General features: G+C 35.2%; 1 protein-coding gene across 8 annotated transcripts in view; it reads left to right on the top strand.

Annotated features, from left to right (window-relative positions):
* LOC127857022 (transient receptor potential cation channel subfamily V member 6-like) overlaps positions 1 to 17,347 on the top strand; it is a 61,094-nt gene that overhangs the window by 42,346 nt on the left and 1,401 nt on the right. For 5 of the 8 annotated variants that reach the window (XR_008038284.1, XM_052393288.1, XM_052393289.1 and 2 more), the window contains 4 exons: positions 3,146 to 3,309; positions 6,942 to 7,058; positions 10,778 to 10,903; positions 14,490 to 17,347. The exon at positions 14,490 to 17,347 is cut by the window's right edge. Coding sequence is in view for 7 of the 8 variants with exons in the window: in XM_052393288.1 (XP_052249248.1) it covers positions 3,146 to 3,309; positions 6,942 to 7,058; positions 10,778 to 10,903; positions 14,490 to 14,648 (566 nt within the window). In the remaining variant the exon portion in view is untranslated. Of the gene's footprint in view, positions 1 to 1,037; positions 1,828 to 3,145; positions 3,310 to 6,941; positions 7,059 to 10,777; positions 10,904 to 14,489 lie in introns of those variants that run through there. The other 3 variants (XM_052393290.1, XM_052393294.1, XM_052393295.1) reach the window with 2 other exon arrangements.

Raw genomic sequence — 17,347 nt, forward strand, 5'->3', positions numbered from 1 at the left:
GATGAGTGATATTGGAGTAACTATGTTGGTTGGTTTAAAGGTTTGTGTATGCGTTTAATTTTTTTTATGAAACACAAGAAAAAACAGTTGATATTTTATGGCCTTAGATGTTGTTATAATATAACACATAATTTTGCTTGATGTTAACCTTTTTTAAAAGCAACCTTTTGAATGTTGTGAAATGTAAAATTTTATCCAAGTAAAATTATTGGATTGCAGGAAGCCAATTAATTCATTCCATAAGCAATGAAAAGAAAATGTATTACATACCTGAGCTTCGATTTTTCATTCATTTTTTACAACCAACATTACAGCTTTTATGATGAAATGGAAAAAAAAGATCTATTTGATTTGTTATCAAAACTGTTGCATTTTATTGATATTTAAAAAAAAAGAACAATTGGAGTGAATGGTGAAAGAATTGTATCTAATTTTGTTCTCTATGTTACCCCCGATATGAGTCATTTTTGCATGCAGTGTCAAAATATATTTTCATGCTTTAAGGTCATGTTAATGTGAATGATTAATTATGACCTTATGTAAATAGCACTCATCATGAAGCAACGGTAAACAAGCTTCATAATTTTTAGCTTGGCGTTTTCGGAGAAAACCCAAGGTATTGTCATAGCCAGCTCGTTGTCCTACGTCCGACGTCTGCCGTCCGACGTCCGCGTCATGCTAAAACCTTATCATTTTGTTAAGGTTTTGAACATTGGCTCTAAAATCAAATTGCTTCAACCTACAACTTTGAAACTTCATATGTAGATGCACCTTGATGAGTTCTACACGCCACACCCATTTTTGGGTCAAAGGTTAAGGTCACTGTGACCTTTAAATTATTATTTTTTTAATCTGACAAGCTTTCATTTATTCAAAACTGCACCTGTAGCCGAGCGTGGCACCCTTTATGCGGTGCTCTTGTTTCTTTTCTTACAGCGATGTTACGGTCTTTCTCAATTTTACTTACAACGATGCATATCGTCTGTCTTGATTTTACTTGAAGCAATGTTTATCGTCTTTCTCAATTTTACTTACAGCGATGTATATCGTCTTTCTGGAAATAGAAGGCAGTGCTTACAGGGACCCGTTAGAGGCGATTATGGCTATGTTCATAATGTCGCTCGGGGAGTTTGCAGACTTTAACGTGTCTGTAGGGCACACCAAGCATCGAACTATCGCGCTCGTAGGCATTTTGTTGGTTTGATTTTGGCCCAATTAAACCTTTAACAACACTGCGATCCTTGATTTATTGCCCCATTTACACATTTACAAATTGTTGTGAATTATTGACTGAATTATACTTCTGATGAGTCTACACTTTGTGCCATCTGTATTTTAGCTTGAATACTAAATCATAACATTTGTTTTGAATTACTAAGTTTTGACGGGCCTCTGTTACTGCATTTTTTTCTGTCCATATACGCCTATAATTTAGTATTTTAGCATATTCATTAAGCTTATAGTTTTCTCAATATCGAGTTTGATTTTTTTCTGTTGTGTTCTCTGTTGCAGGGATTGTTTTTTAATCCAGTCAGAAAATTCCCTATTGATTGTTTGACTAGCTTATTCATGATCAGTAATCAAAATGATAAGTCTAGAAATAAAGGTTTTTTTAAGTTCTATCCATTTCACTGCTATGTTTATGTTTAGAATTTACTGTTTTATGCAAGTTTTACCATTGACCATGTCACTGGTATATGTCCTAATCCAGAACTGATGATTTGTTGTAGTTCTTTATTTCACTTTTGACCTATGTTATGACTTAAGTGATTATTTTTTACCACAACAGTTTTTATTAGCGTTTGTTTATGAAACAGTCACTGTGGTGTAGTGGATATGGTGCCTAGGGAATGGGGGGGGGGTCAGGGATTGGATCCCTGCTGTGGGATCATGGGGGGGGGGGGTTATCAGGGATTGGATCCCTGCTGTGGGATCGTTCTATAGGGGGGGGGGCAGGGATTGGATCCCTGCTGTGGGATCGTTCTATAGATCTCCCTCATAGACACCAAATAATGGTTCCCAGGAAATGGACTCAAGAGCGTTTCAAATAAGCCTATGGTTTTCTATGCAATCAAGCTAAAATAAATAGGTTTTAACTAACATTTAACACTAAACAGAATAAAATACAATGTTGCAGTAAAAATTAGTAATATGAGAATGTTCTTGTTTCAAGTGCAATCAAATTGTGTCACTAAAAAGAATCATAAAAACTGATCCACTGGTTATTAATAAGTTTTGTTTTATTCAGTATTATGTTCACCTTGTTTTGCTTTCACATTGGCAATTGAAGAACATTTACAAATGAAAGGCTCCATGGGAAAACAGGGCTTAATGCATGGACATAAAGTGCAGTCCATACAGGCTAATCAGGGATGACACTCTCTGTCTAAACATAATTTCTTTAACCCTTTGCATGCTGGGAAATTTGTCGTCCGCTAAAATGTCCTCTGCTGAATTTCTAAAATTAGCATTTTCTTTGATTTTTTTCAAAAAATACTATCAGAATAGCAAACAGTTTGGATCCTGATGAGACGCCACGTTCTGTGGTGTCTCATTTGGATCCAAACTGTTTGCAAAGGCCTTCAAAATTCGGTTACCACACTGAAAGGGTTAAGAATCAATTTCCTTTACAAATATTAACACACCATAAAAGCGGAAAGTGTGGTCCCTGATTAGCCTGTGCAAATGAAACCCCGCTTTGCCAAAGTGAGGTTCAAATGAAGTTTCATTGTCAAGCCAGTTTTGTGTGTGTGTTAATTTAATGGTGTCTTTTAATATACACTAATATATATTAAAAAGACAAAATTCTTTATTCAAGTGATATTTAAAAAAAAAGCTTTATTGTTATATCTGTTACATAATGTAAAATATAATGAATACAAATTAAACATTCTGCAGTTTTAATATGTTGTTTATTTCTTATAATTAAACTGACTTCAAATATACCAAATTAGAAAAAAAAACATCACACAATTAATTGATGTAAAGTTTGGGAAACATGCCAGCATACTTCAGTGATTATGTGCAATGGCTTCACAAACATATTTGTAATGGACGTAGACAATGTCTGATCAAGATAGTAAATGTTTTTCAAGCCGTTGCTTACCATTATTTTGAGTTGCTTCTTTTTTGTGTGTGTTTCCAGCGTTCTTTGTTGCGTTTCTCGGTAGTACGTGCGATCCGAAAATACAGGCCTGCCTGTTTTCCAACGCATTTGATGCCCTGTTAGGCACATTCTCAATGTCTGTCGGTGACTTTGAGGAAATTGTTGACATCTTTTCCACGTCCAGAAATGTTATTGTACTCAAAGTAAGTCTAGCACAGCATCATGTACGTAGAACTTGAGCTAGACATAAGGTGAAAAATAGTTGTTTTAACCCTCCCAGTGCGGGAACCGAATTTTGAAGGCCTTTGCAAACAGTTTGGATCCAGATGAGATGCCACAGAACGTGGCGTCTCATCAGGATCCAAACTGTTTGCTATTCTGATAGTATTCTTTAAAAAAAATCGAAGAAAATGCTAATTTTAGAAATTCAGCAGAAGACATTTTAGCAGACGACAAATTTCCCAGCATGCAAAGGGTTAAAACTAAAGGCTCCTGTGTTGGGTAAACTCTCTGATATATGTACACATATGTTTCATGAGTCAGGAATTTTCGCCCTTTGTCTTTTTGTCTGCTGTATCCAACAAGCTTTGTCGGGGAGAAGGGGTGGCATCAGTGTCTGAGTGTCTTGTTTGTATAATTTTTTTAAACTATTCCAAACATAACCTGTTTTGTAATCAAATTCATGTAATGAATTTTTTATTAAGTTTGATAATCTGTGAACAAGTTCCTTTAAGGTAATCAACCATGCAGTGGCATGGAATTTGTCTTCCAAGTTGTTTTTAATATTGTAGGCCTTTTTGCTTTTATTTTTGCTCCCTTATATTTAAATTTACATTCAGTTTATTCTGCGGGAGGTAGAATAATTCTTCTGTAAGGACAATGCCAGAAGGTTCAATATTTGAATGTCACATCAGATAGTGGTCCTCTGCTAAGTTTGTTCAAATTATGCCTCTGGGTTCAAAATATGCCAAATCCATGTTGAGAAATATTTTATATTGACTCACATAGCAAGTCAAGTTCAAACTATGCCCATGTTGTATAAAGTAGCCCCCTACAAGGAGTAAGTATACCTCTGAGCTCTATTTTCTCAGGATAGAGAGCATCCAAGGATCACATGGAACCTCTTTGTTTTACTCATTTCTCATTTTATTATTGAGTATTCTTTTAGGATACATAATCATCATCTAACTGGCACGGTTCTAGTTTATTAAATCCTTTTTAGTTTGTGATATAAAAAAACTAAGACAACACTGCATGTATGTAGGTTAATGGTTGTGTCATTCATTTTGTGATGCTGATGTTATACATTATTTCAATTAAATAGTAGCACTAATGGGTGTTCATATTTGTAGTGACCCTTTCAAATGTAGAATAAAATGATAACAAAACACCTGAGAATTATAAGCTCTATTATTAAGTAATTTCTACAGATATTACCCATGTATATATGCCTTAACTGTCATTACATCAGGTGACTTAAATGGGCCTTTTCACGTTTTTGGTAAATTGACAAAACTGAAAAAAAAGTTAAAGATTTGCAAATTTTCATTTAGTTATGATATTTGCAAGGAAACAGTTACACTGAACATTTACAATGCTGTAAATCATCCATAATATGCATCTTTTGATGATTTAAAAACACGACAATCATGAAGCGTTAAAAACACTCAACGATTAAATATTTGGAGAGTTCTGTTGTTGTCATTATATTTTGTCACACTGTACGGCGATTGCTTATATAAAGTATAAAATACACTAGGCATAATATAAGCAAGGATGGCCGAGTGGTCTAAGTGTTAGACTTTTACTCCAAGGGTCAGTGGTATGAGCCCAGTTAAGGACTATTTTTTTTCTTTAATTTTTATGCCCCCCTTCAAAGAAGAGGGGGTATATTGTTTTGCACATGTCGGTCGGTCAGTCCACCAGATGGTTTCCGGATGATAACTCAAGAACGCTTAGGCCTAGGATCATAAAACTTCATAGGTACATTGATCATGACTGTCAGATGACCCCAATTGATTTTCAGGTCACTAGGTCAAAGGTCAAGGTCACAGTGACTTGAAATAGTAAAATGGTTTCCGGATGATAACTCAATAATGCTTAGGCCTAGGATCATGAAACTTCATAGGTACATTGATCATGACTGGCAGATGACCCCTATTGATTTTCAGGTCACTAGGTCAAAGGTCAAGGTCACAGTGACTCGAAATAGTAAAATGGTTTCCGGATGATAACTCAAGAATGCTTAGGCCTAGGATCATGAAACTTCATAGGTACATTGATCATGACTGGCAGATGACCCCTATTGATTTCCATGTCACTAGGTCAAAGGTCAAGGTCACAGTGACTCGAAACAGTAAAATGGTTTCCGGATGATAACTCAAGAATGCTTACGCCTAGGATGATGAAAATTCATAGGAATATTGATCATGACTGGCAGATGACCCCTATTGATTTTCAGGTCACTAGGTCAAAGGTCAAGGTCACAGTGACTCAAAATAGTAAAAATGGTTTCCAGATGATAACTCAAGAATGCTTACACCAAGGATCATGAAACTGCATAGGTACATTGATCATGACTGGCAGATGACCCCTATTAATTTTCAGGTCACTAGGTCAAAGGTCAAGGTCACAGTGACTCAAAACAGTAAAATGGTTTCCTGATGATAACTAAAAAATAATTAGGCCTTATCATGAAAATTCATAGGTACATTGATCATGACTGGCAGATGACCCCTTTTGATTTTCAGGTCACTAGGTCAAAGGTCAAGGTCAAAGTGACAAAAAACATATTCACACAATGGCTGCCGCTACAACTGACAGCCCATATGGGGAGCATGCATGTTTTACAAACAGCCCTTGTATTCTTGATTTTTTTTACTGGAGCTATTGAGTCCCAGTGTTTACAGTTATACATTTACAGCTTTTAATGAAAAACGTCCATGTATACCAAAATCTGTGAAACGGTCCCTTTAAAATTGACATTACATTTGAGCAGCTGTCTTGAGACAGCTATTGATAAAATGTTTCAATGACAATTTCAGAGAACATAGGTTTTTAAGTTTAACAGCTTTTCATTTTGTGAGAAAGTCATATAATCGGTTGTCTTAGAGTTGTATATATCATAGAAATATAGCTTGAGGGAGAGGTTTACTATCCCATTTTCCAAACAATTAACATGTTGATATGGCTTATGCACATTATTTTGCTTGATGGTATTTTAAGTTTAAATCTTTAACAAATGCTGTGCCATTTATACTTGTAATGACAATAACAAATCTCCTCTTAACTTTTCAATTTAATATAACCTCAAGATTTATAAGACGTTGTTATTCACTCAATTTTAAACACCAGGTTTTATGTTGTATTTTGCATGAATTCTCTACGAATTGATTTTTTTTCATCTGCATAAAGTAATATTTATTTTATATGAATATATTCTAGTTATACAAATAATTTAAATTTATGTTAAAATGTATATATTAATTATATGATAAAATAATTGTGAAACAATTTTATGTGAAATTTCATCAGTTTTATTGATTATGAATATGTAAGAACATTGTACCATTGAGTTGCTTAAAGAATGTTTTGCAAAATTCAAGTGTATAATTTGTAAACAAGCATTGACTGAAAAACGTAAAATAAATAAATTGTATATGTTATTAGTTATTATATAAAAATAACCACGAAAACCTGTTCTGAAATCATAGACTGACCAACATATAATTTTTCTACTATAAATCCTGCACCCTACATGCATTGACCGACCCATAAAATTCTGCGCCCTACTGTACATTGACCAATCCATAAATCCTACGCCCTACTGTTACAGCTGATGTTTTTGTTGTACATGATCATGGTGACCCTTCTACTTGTAAACATGCTGATTGCAATGATGGGGAACACATACCAGCTGGTGGCAGAGACACAGAAGGAATGGTTTAGACAGGTATGACCAAATAATGGATTGTATTGACAGTTCCAGGTTACCAACCACTATAGCTGACTGTCAAGTTCATTGGTATACTTGTGCCCCTTTAAAATGTATTGATTAATTTTCAGTGGACTTGCTCATTCATATTCCTGAAGTTCACCTTAAATAAATCTATGCCTTTAAAATTGTTTTATTACATCTGTGATTTCTAGCTGTTATGTTATTAAATACTTAAAGATATTAAAGATATTCAATTTTGGTGTGGTCTTGTACTTTGTGTGTGTGCGGGGGGGGGGGGGGGGGGGGGGGGGAAAGTATGTGCAGTGTTGATGTAAATATGTTCAGCAGCAGATCAAATTATATATTTAAAAAAGCTTTGAAATAATTGAATCAAGATTCGAATCCTAGACCTTTTTGTAATTAACAAGCAAATTTGTTCAATTGATGTCCCCCACCAAATAAATATTTTGTTTATGGATGGTTGCAAATTCCTTGATATACAGTAATAATTAGCCGGATTTTTTTCGAAAAAATCTCGGCTTATAGATTGATGTTGTCGGGCGGGCGGGCGGGCGGGCGAGGTGGCGGCGTGCTCGAAAATGTTAAAGTTCTTATTTCATGGTATAACTTTGGTATGCTTGGACCTAGAGTCTTCAAACTTGACATGAAGGTTGGCCAGGATTAACAGATGACCACTGGTCATTTCAAGGTCATTCATTTGAAGGTCAAGGTCACTGTGACCTTCAATATAAAAAATGTTAAAGTTGTTATAACTTTGGTATGCTTGGACCTAGAGTCTTGAAACTTGACATGAAGGTTGGCCATAACTAGTTAGTAACCACTGGTCATTTCAAGGTCATTCATTTGAAGGTCAAGGTCACTGTGACCTTGAAAGTAAAAATGTAAAAGTTCTTATTTCATGGTATAACTTTGGTATGCTTGGACCTAGAGTCTTCAAACTTGACATGAAGGTTGGCCAGGATTAACAGATGACCACTGGTCATTTCAAGGTCATTCATTTGAAGGTGAAGGTCACTGTGACCTTCAATATAAAAATGTTAAAGTTGTTATAACTTTGGTATGCTTGGACCTAGAGTCTTGAAACTTGACATGAAGGTTGGCCAGAACTAGTAAGTAACCACTGGACATTTCAAGGTCATTCATTTGAAGGTCAAGGTCACTGTGACCTTGAATGTAAAAATGTTAAAGTTGTTATAACTTTGGTATGCTTGGACCTAGAGTCTTGAAACTTGACATGAAGGTTGGCCAGAACTAGTAAGTAACCACTGGACATTTCAAGGTCATTCATTTGAAGGTCAAGGTCACTGTGACCTTGAATGTAAAAATGTTAAAGTTCTTATTTCATGTTATAACTTTGGTATGCTTGTACCTAGAGTCTTCAAACTTGAAATAAAGATTGGCCAGTACTAGAAGATGACCACTGGTCATTTCAATGTCATTCATTTGAAGGTCAAGGTCACTGTGACCTTAAATGTTAAAATGTTAAAATTGTTATAACTTTGGTATGCTTGGACATAGAGTCTTCAAACTTGACATGAAGGTTTGCAAGCACACTTAGATGACCACTGGTCATTTCAAGGTCATTCATTCTAAGGTCAAGGTCACTGTGACCTTGAATGTAAAAATGTTAAAGTTCTTATAACTTTGGTAGGTAAAAATGTTAAAGTTCTTATTCCATGTTATAACTTTGGTATGCTTGTACCTAGAGTCTTCAAACTTGACATAAAGGTTGGCCAGTACTAGAAGATCACCACTGCTCATTTCAATGTCATTCATTTGAAGGTCAAGGTCACTGTGACCTTCAATGTTAAAATGTTAAAATTGTTATAACTTTGGTATGCTTGGACCTAGAATCTCAAACTTGACGTAAAGGTTTGCAAGCACACTTAGATGACCACTGGTCATTTCAAGGTCATTCATTTCAATGTCATTCATTTGAAGGTCAAGGTCACTGTGAACTTAAATGTTAAAATGTTAAAATTGTTGTAACTTTGGTATGCTTGGACCTAGAATCTGATCTATCTGCTAGAACTGGTGTGATAGAAACCTTTTGGAGTGATCATAAGGCTGTCTGGATTTCTGTGTAGGTATGTGAAAGCAAAACAATAAATAGTATTATTTCATCTAAGTTTATTTTCTTACATTTGATAATGAAATTGATGGAAACTTCAAACAATATGTTACTAATTTGCTAATAAAAAAATTGAGATCAAACTTTCCTAATTGTCAATTCAAGTTCATATTTGTGACCTTAAATGTTATTGTTGTTCATGTATATGCATGCATTCAAAACATAACACAAGGTTTGCTCATGCCTTGAAAAGTACTTACATTTCATTTTGACCTTTGAACAATATTTCAGTAATTTAAGTATTGCATTGACAAAAACACGAAAGGTACTTTCCTGTCATTTAAATCAAAAATCCGGCTTCAATGCGGTCATCTCCGACCGCGGAACTCTTGTAATACTAAATAATTCAGTGTAGGTAAATTATTTTTATTAATTGCAATTCTTCTCATTTATATGCATACACCCATGAAATTGTATGTTGAAATCGTGTATCGTATCTGAGATAAAGCCCTTAGAAGTTACATGATGCAAAAACAACAAAGGGCAAAAACTCTTTTTTAAGAAAGTGTAAGGTAATGGTTCCTGTGCATGGCTCTTCTTCCAATTGATTGCTACACACCCATGAGGTTTCATGTTGAAATCTTGTATCATATCTGAGATCTACTCCTGAAAAGTTACATCATACGAAAACAACAAAGGGCAATAACTCTTATTTAAGAAAGTGAAAGGTTATGGTTCTTAAGCATGGCACTTCTCCTCATTAATTGTTATCTGTGGTGGGAGAAAAAAATGAATGTCATGTGCCTTGAGGCTTCTATGTTTTTTTGTGTGTGCATTATTAACACTCTGTGATTTATTTTATTTCTCGATTTCATGAAAAACCATTATAAACAGCTTACTATATATAATAGCAAAATTAGCCTGTTTGTGGGAATCCACGGTTAAATCCATGTGTGCAAAGTGTTGTCCAAGATTAGCCTGTGCAGTCTGCATACGGCTCTTATGGAATGTTTCGTTAAAATTAAGTCTCTTCGTAGGGAAAATCCAATTAAGGCAGAAAGTGTCATCCCTGATTAGCTGATGTGGACTGCCCAGGCTAATCTGGGACAACTCCTGACACACATGCATTTCACCCTGTTTTTCAGAGTTAGGCTCAAATTGATTCTTATTAGTCCCCTAACAGTGAAACCGGAGGGGGACTTATGGTTTGTGCTGTGTGTGTCTGTCAGTCTGTCACACTTTTCTGGGTCCTGCGATAACTTAAAAAGTTCTTCATACTTTATCATGAAACTTAAAACATGGACAAATGGCAATATGGAGGTTATGCACATCATTTCATTTTGTTCCTACATCAAGAATTCTGGTTGCTATGGCAAGAAATAGACTAGAAATATTACTGGAAATGGTGGATCCTGCGATAACTATACAACTTCTTCATATTTTTTCATGAAACTTGAAACATGGATTGCTTACAATATGGAGATTATTCACGTCATTTCTTTTTGTTCCTACATCAAGAATTCTGCTTGCTATAGCAACAAATAAAGTACAAATATTGCTGAAAATGGTGGAGCCTGCGAAGGTAGGGGACTTTTATTGCTTTGCAATAGTCTTGTTCATACATGAACTGTCTGATTTCCAGTGGGCGAAGATCGTTCTAGTCATTGAGCAGAGTGTGACTACAAAGGAAAGACAGAAGTTCCAGGTTCAGTATTCCCAGCCGGCCATGGATGGACGCAGGGCTTTTCCTGTACGCTGGTACCAGTCTGTAAGTAGTGGATTGAATATTTTGGTGCTTGTACCAGTCTGTAAGTAGTGGATTTAATATTTTGTATCAGTCTGTAAAGTAGTGGATAGAATATTTTGAACTAGTTTTAAGTAGTGGATTGAATATTCTGTACCAGTCTGTAATTAGTGGAATAAATATTTTGTACAACTCTGTAAATAGTGGATTGAATATTCTGTACCAGTCTGTAAGTAGTGGATTGAACATTGTGCACTAGTCTGTATTAAGTGGATTGAACATTTTGTACCAGTCTGTATGTTTTTCACTGAACATTTTGTACCCGTCTGTAAATACAACATTTTGTACTAGTCAGCAAGTAGTGGATTGAAAAAATTTTACCAGTCAGAAAGAAGTGGATTGAATATTGTGTTTCAGTCTGAAAGTATTGGTTTAAGCATTTTGTACCAGACTGTAAGTAGTGGAATCAGAGTTCCAGATAAGGATATTAGTCTAAAGGGTATTTTACCCCCAGATATTATTGTTAAAGCGTATTTTACTCCTTTGTTTCAGCCATTAAGGCTATTTTGGAATATTGAGGTATATATTCATTTTCCATAGAAAACTGACAAAGTACTTGACTTGTTTAATCTAGAAATATTATTATTTGTTATTTATATTATTAAATGCAAACAGAATGAATTTAAAATGATGATATGAACAGACTTGTTTTAAATATTCCCGCATGAGCCGCTGGTCGCTTAAACCGTCCCTGTTTTGATCCACAAACGTAACGGTATGGGCCGCCATTTTTATTACAAGCTTTTTTTGATTTACTTACTTTTGATTCAAAGGTTAACTTACACTAAAAACTCAACTGGATTATTGGTTAAACATGTTACGCCCTTTAATCGATTTAAAATACCTACCAAGATTTGTATTGTGTTTTGTTACGTACTGGGCGGATTTTTAATGCGTGTTTTATTTTTATCAATGCTTAAATACGCCTCTTATCTGGAGCTCTGAGTGGAATGAACATTTTATACCAGTCTTTAAGCAGTTGATTGAACATTTTGTACCAGTCTGTAAGTAGTGGATTTAACTTATTGTACCAGTCTGTAAGTAGTGGATTTATCTTTTTGTACCAGTCTGTAAGTAGTGGATTTAACATTTTGTACAAGTCTCTTAAGCTTGTACCAGTCTCTTAAGTAGTGGACTGAATATTTCGTATCAGTCTGTAAGAACTGGATTGATCTGCACAAGCTAATCTGGGACAACGCATTCCGCTTAAACTGGATTTTTTAAGAAAACACTTTCTTTAAACGATAAACTCTACAAAAGTGGAAAGTGAAGTCCCTGATTAGCCTGTGCAGAAAGCATGCTCAGGTGAGCTTTTGTGGCCGGTCTTTGTCCGTTGTATGTCCATCCGTCCGTCCGTTTGTCCATCCGTTTAAATTTGCTCGTACACACTCTAGAGGCCACATTTCTTGTCCAATCTTCATGAAACTTAGTCAGAAGCTTTGTTCCAATAAAATCTCGGCCGAGTTAGAAACTGGGTTGTGCCGGGTCAAAAACTAGGTCACTAGGTCAAAAACAACAAAAACCTTGTAAACACTGTAGAAGTCACATTTCATTCCCAATCTTCATGTAACTTTGTCAAAATGTTTGACTTAATGATATCTTAGTTGAGTTCAAACGTGGTTCCGATCAGTTGAAAAACATGGCCGCCAGTTGGCGGGGCAGTTTTCCTGATTTGGCTATAGAGGAACCTTGTAAACACTCTAGAAGTCACAATTTTAGCCCAATCATCATGAAAGTTGGTCAAAACATTGGTTTAATTGATGTCTCGTACGAGTTCCAAAATGGTCAAGATCGGTGAAAAAACATGGCCGCCAGTTGGCGGGGCATTTTTCTCTACCTGTATATAGTGGCAGTTTTCCCTATTTAGCTATAGAGAAACCTTGTAAACACTCTAGAAGTCACAATTTTTGCCCAATCATCATGAAAGTTGGTCAAAACATTGGTTTTATTGATATCTCGGACGAGTTTGAAAATGGTTGGGATCGGTGAAAAAACATGGCCGCCAGTGGGCGGGGCATTTTTCTCTATATGTATATTGTGAAAACATGTGAACACAGTAGAAGTCACATTTTTGGCCCAATTTCCTTGATACGAGAGTTGAGTTCAAAAATGGTTCTGGTCAGTTGAATAACATGGCTGCTTGGAGGGGGGGGGGGGGGGGGGGCAGTTTTCTCATTATGCCCCCCCTTTCGAAGAAGAGGGGGTATATTGTTTTGCTCATGTCGGTCCGTCCATCCACCAGATGGTTTCCGGATGATAACTCAAGAGCGCTTATGCCAAGGATCATGAAACTTCATACATTGATCATGACTCCCAGATGACCCCTATTGATTTTCAGGTCACTTGGTAAAAGGTCAAGGTCATGATGACCCAAAATAGTAAAATGGTTTCCGGATGATAACTCAAGAATAATTAGGCCTAGGATCATGAAACATCATAGATACATTGATCATGACTGACAGATAACCCCTATTGATTTTCAGGTCACTAGGTCAAAGGTCAAGGTCATGATGACCCGAAATAGTAAAATTGTTTCCGGATGATAACTCAAGAACTCTTAGGCGGCCTAGTATCATGAAACTTCATAGGTACATTGATCATGACTTGTAGATGACCACTATTGATTTTCAGGTCACTAGGTCAAATGTCAAGGTCATGGTGACCCGAAATAGTAAAATTGTTTCCAGATGATAACTCAAGAACGCTTATGCCTAGGATCATGAAACTTCATAGGTACATTGATCATGACTCGAAGATGACCCCTATTGATTTTCAGGTCACTAGGTCAAAGGTCAAGGTGACCTGAAATAGTAAAATGGTTTCCGAATGATAAATCAAGAACGCCTATGCCTAGGATCATGAAACTTCATAGGTACAATGATCATGACACGCAGATGACCCCTATTGATTTTCAGGTCACTAGGTCAAAGGTCAAGGTCACGGTGACCTGAAATAATAAAATGGTTTCTGGATGATAACTTAAGAACGCTTATGCCTAGGTTCATGAAACTTCATAGGTATATTGATCATGACTCGCAGATGACCCCTATTGATTATCAGGTCACTAGGTCAAAGGTCAAGGTCAAGGTCACATTGCCAAAAAACGTATTCACACAATGGCTGTCATGGTCACGGTGACTCAACTTAGAAAAATGGTTTCCGGATGATAACTCAAGAATGCTTACGCCTAGGATCATGAAACTACTTAGGTACATTGATCATGACTCGCAGATGAAATAATGATGAAACTTGACCAGGATGTTTGTCTGGACAATATCTAGGTCAAGTTTGACATTTGGTAAAGATTGAATGAACAAACTCCTCTCAGGTGAGCGAACTAGGGCCATCTTGGCCCTCTTGTTTAAAATAAGTGTCAACTACTTTATTTTTCAACTCTAAAAAACTGATGAGCAGCAAACAGCATAAAACCTGAACTGACTGCGAGTAACTCGCATGCTGTCCTGGTTTTACACTGGTTTTAAAGCCATTTTCACCTTGCTACTTAGTGGAAAAGGTTTTCACTAAACTAAACAAATGTTACCTACTTTAGGATCGAGAGAAGGAAGAGAGGCGTCTGATAAGAGAGGAGCAGAGAAAAAAACAGAAGGAGAAGATGTCACAGAGCCGCTGGAAGAAGATGAAGAAGACCGCCATGTTCACCAAGACAATCAACATGAAGGATGCACAAGAGGGAAAAATCAACATGTAGTTGTGTGGGTGTTTTTGTTGGACATCCTGTACGGTTCTATTGTTTTATTGTGGCAGTTTAGAGGTTTTTAATGCAAATATTTACAGTGAAATGACTTAATAACAGCACAAATGTGAGGTTTTATTTTTCATTTAAGTGATTAGGGTACATTTAACTTGTTTTCAGTGAGGGTAAACATGTATGCTGTGCGGTTGGACATAGTTGACAACTGGGGGTTTTAAACAGGAAGACTGCAGTAAGAGTTTAGTTTAAACATTATTTTAAGGTTACTGGGGCAATTTAATATGATTTAGAGGAAAAATGTAACATGGAGTTTTCAGTTGGATTGGAAATTTATACTAAGTCAATGAAGGGACATTGCAACAAGTTGTCTTCAAAAGGACAGGATATTTTATCTGTGATGAAACCCAGTCAGTTTTTTACACATATTTAAGGATAAGTGTGTATAAATATAAACATTTCTGTTATTGTTGTTTTGTGTATATATATATATATTTTTTTTATAAACTTTGTCGTTATTTAATGTTATGTCAAATGAGTGTCACTTCCTTTCAGATGCATTAGTTGTGGAAGTGGCATTATTCAAATATTTTAATATCCATACATAGTGGAGAATGTTTTACTGATACCATGTCCGTCCATTATATTCCATACATAATTGTGTTACTGTACATTTTCCGTCCATTACATTCCATAAAAAATGTTAGGATAATATACCATCAATGATCTATGAGTTATTGACCTCAGCAATCGTATATTGTTGTTTTTATGATTGTATTACATGTCTGTAAATATTTTTGTAAAAAAATTAGTAAAAAAAACTTTATTAAATGTATCTATAAAATTTCCTTTATATCATTTTCAAAGATATGGGTTTTGTGGTTTATTGCATTGCCAAAAATACAGATTTATCTTTATTTTAAATAGCTTATTAATACAATTTATTTATGTTTACATTTTTTGCCCAAGACTTATTTTTTTTAGATTATTAAATATTGTTCAAACGTTGTTTTGACTAAATGTTATGTAAAATAGCTTCATTTCTAGTGCATACGTTGTGGAAGTTGCATTATTCATATATTTTAATATCCATACATTATTGTTTACTGATACCATGTCCGTCCATAATATTCCATCCATTATTTTGTTCCTGTATTATTTCCGTCCAATACATTCCGTAAAAAACTGTTGTGAAAATCTATTTTCAATAGTATATTGTTACCTTTTATTATAATATTTCTGTAAATATTTTTTATAGGTCCAATAACCTTAATTAAATGCGACTTTGCTATTACTTAAATGTCAGTTTTAGAAATATGGATTTTGTGCTATTATGTTGCATGGTTCAAAATACACACCTATCTGTTGATAAGCTCATGAATGCAATTTATTAATGTTGACATTTTTTTCCAATAGTGTATTTTAGTTATTTTATACACTTATATACAAATAGTTTTGAAGGTAAGGTAATTATAATCATTATTTTAGTTTTTTTACCCAGCATTTTGATGCAGTAGGCACACAGTTATTATAATGTCCTGTGTGTCTGTCTTTCTATTACAAGTGCAGTCTGTTTTACCATTTTGCCAAGCACAAAAACCAATCGGTACAAATCTTTGATTACAATATATGCCCAAAGTTGTGTGAATGGGTCTTATGGCACATGCAGCCAGCATGGCTCCAGACCTGCCTGCTGCATTACACAGTCTGGTCTGGAGCAACACTGTCTGCTGTGAAGTAACGCAGATTTTTTAATCTCTTTAGCAGACAGCCTTGCTCATCTATGTGAATGCATAATCCATTTTCGCATGTGGTTGTCTTAAAAATTACATGAATATTTTCCACTTACATATGTATTTTCACACATCTGTAGTCCCTTGACAAGATACATTAAATTAAAGATTTTTCTTGCTAGGTTCAAATTGTTAAGGCTTCATCTCAAATCTTAGATACTGATGAGCAGCAAACAGCATAAAACCTGAACAGACTGTGAGTTCCTCACAGGCTGTCATGGTTTCATGCTGTTTGCGAAAGTCATTTTCACTTTGCTTCTGAGTGGGGGAAAGGGTTAACTTTGACCTTGTTTTACAAGTGGGCTACACAGCACCAACCAGGAGTATGTGTTTGTAAAACGCAGCGTCTCATTTTCAAATAAAGCAAACAGTAAAAACTTATTTTGTGAGTTTACTGTATTTTAAAGAAAAATTGCTATATTGGTAATGTTGTTATACAGGTATATATTGTTGTTTGCCAGTTTTGCTTTGGTCAGTATTAGTGTTACTGCTGCTGGGGTCTGTACATGTTTTTTACATGTAAATATTCATATTATGTCATAGTTATTGATTTGTTAGATGTTTTAAGGTTAAAACATGTTGTATTTTAATCTCTGCCAGATGTTTTCATTAGATATATTCAAACATTTTTTTTTGATGAAATACACAAAAAATGAGGGAATATAATTATCAACTTTTAAATATGTGCAAATATGGATTACTGGTGACTGATTAAGCAAAACTCTGGTCTTGTCTAACAGAACTTTGGTCTTGTAATTCACACAATATTTAAACTGACTTTATAAAAATTAATATTTAATTGTGGAAATTGATGAGTGATTTGTTTAAATGCGTATTGCTTGCCAATATATTCCTGATACTGACCTTTATGCATGAATATGAGCCTCCGTGGAAAGGTGTTTGCGG

The sequence above is a fragment of the Dreissena polymorpha genome, chromosome 14, assembly GCF_020536995.1.
Source record: "Dreissena polymorpha isolate Duluth1 chromosome 14, UMN_Dpol_1.0, whole genome shotgun sequence".
Lineage (NCBI taxonomy): Eukaryota > Metazoa > Mollusca > Bivalvia > Myida > Dreissenidae > Dreissena > Dreissena polymorpha.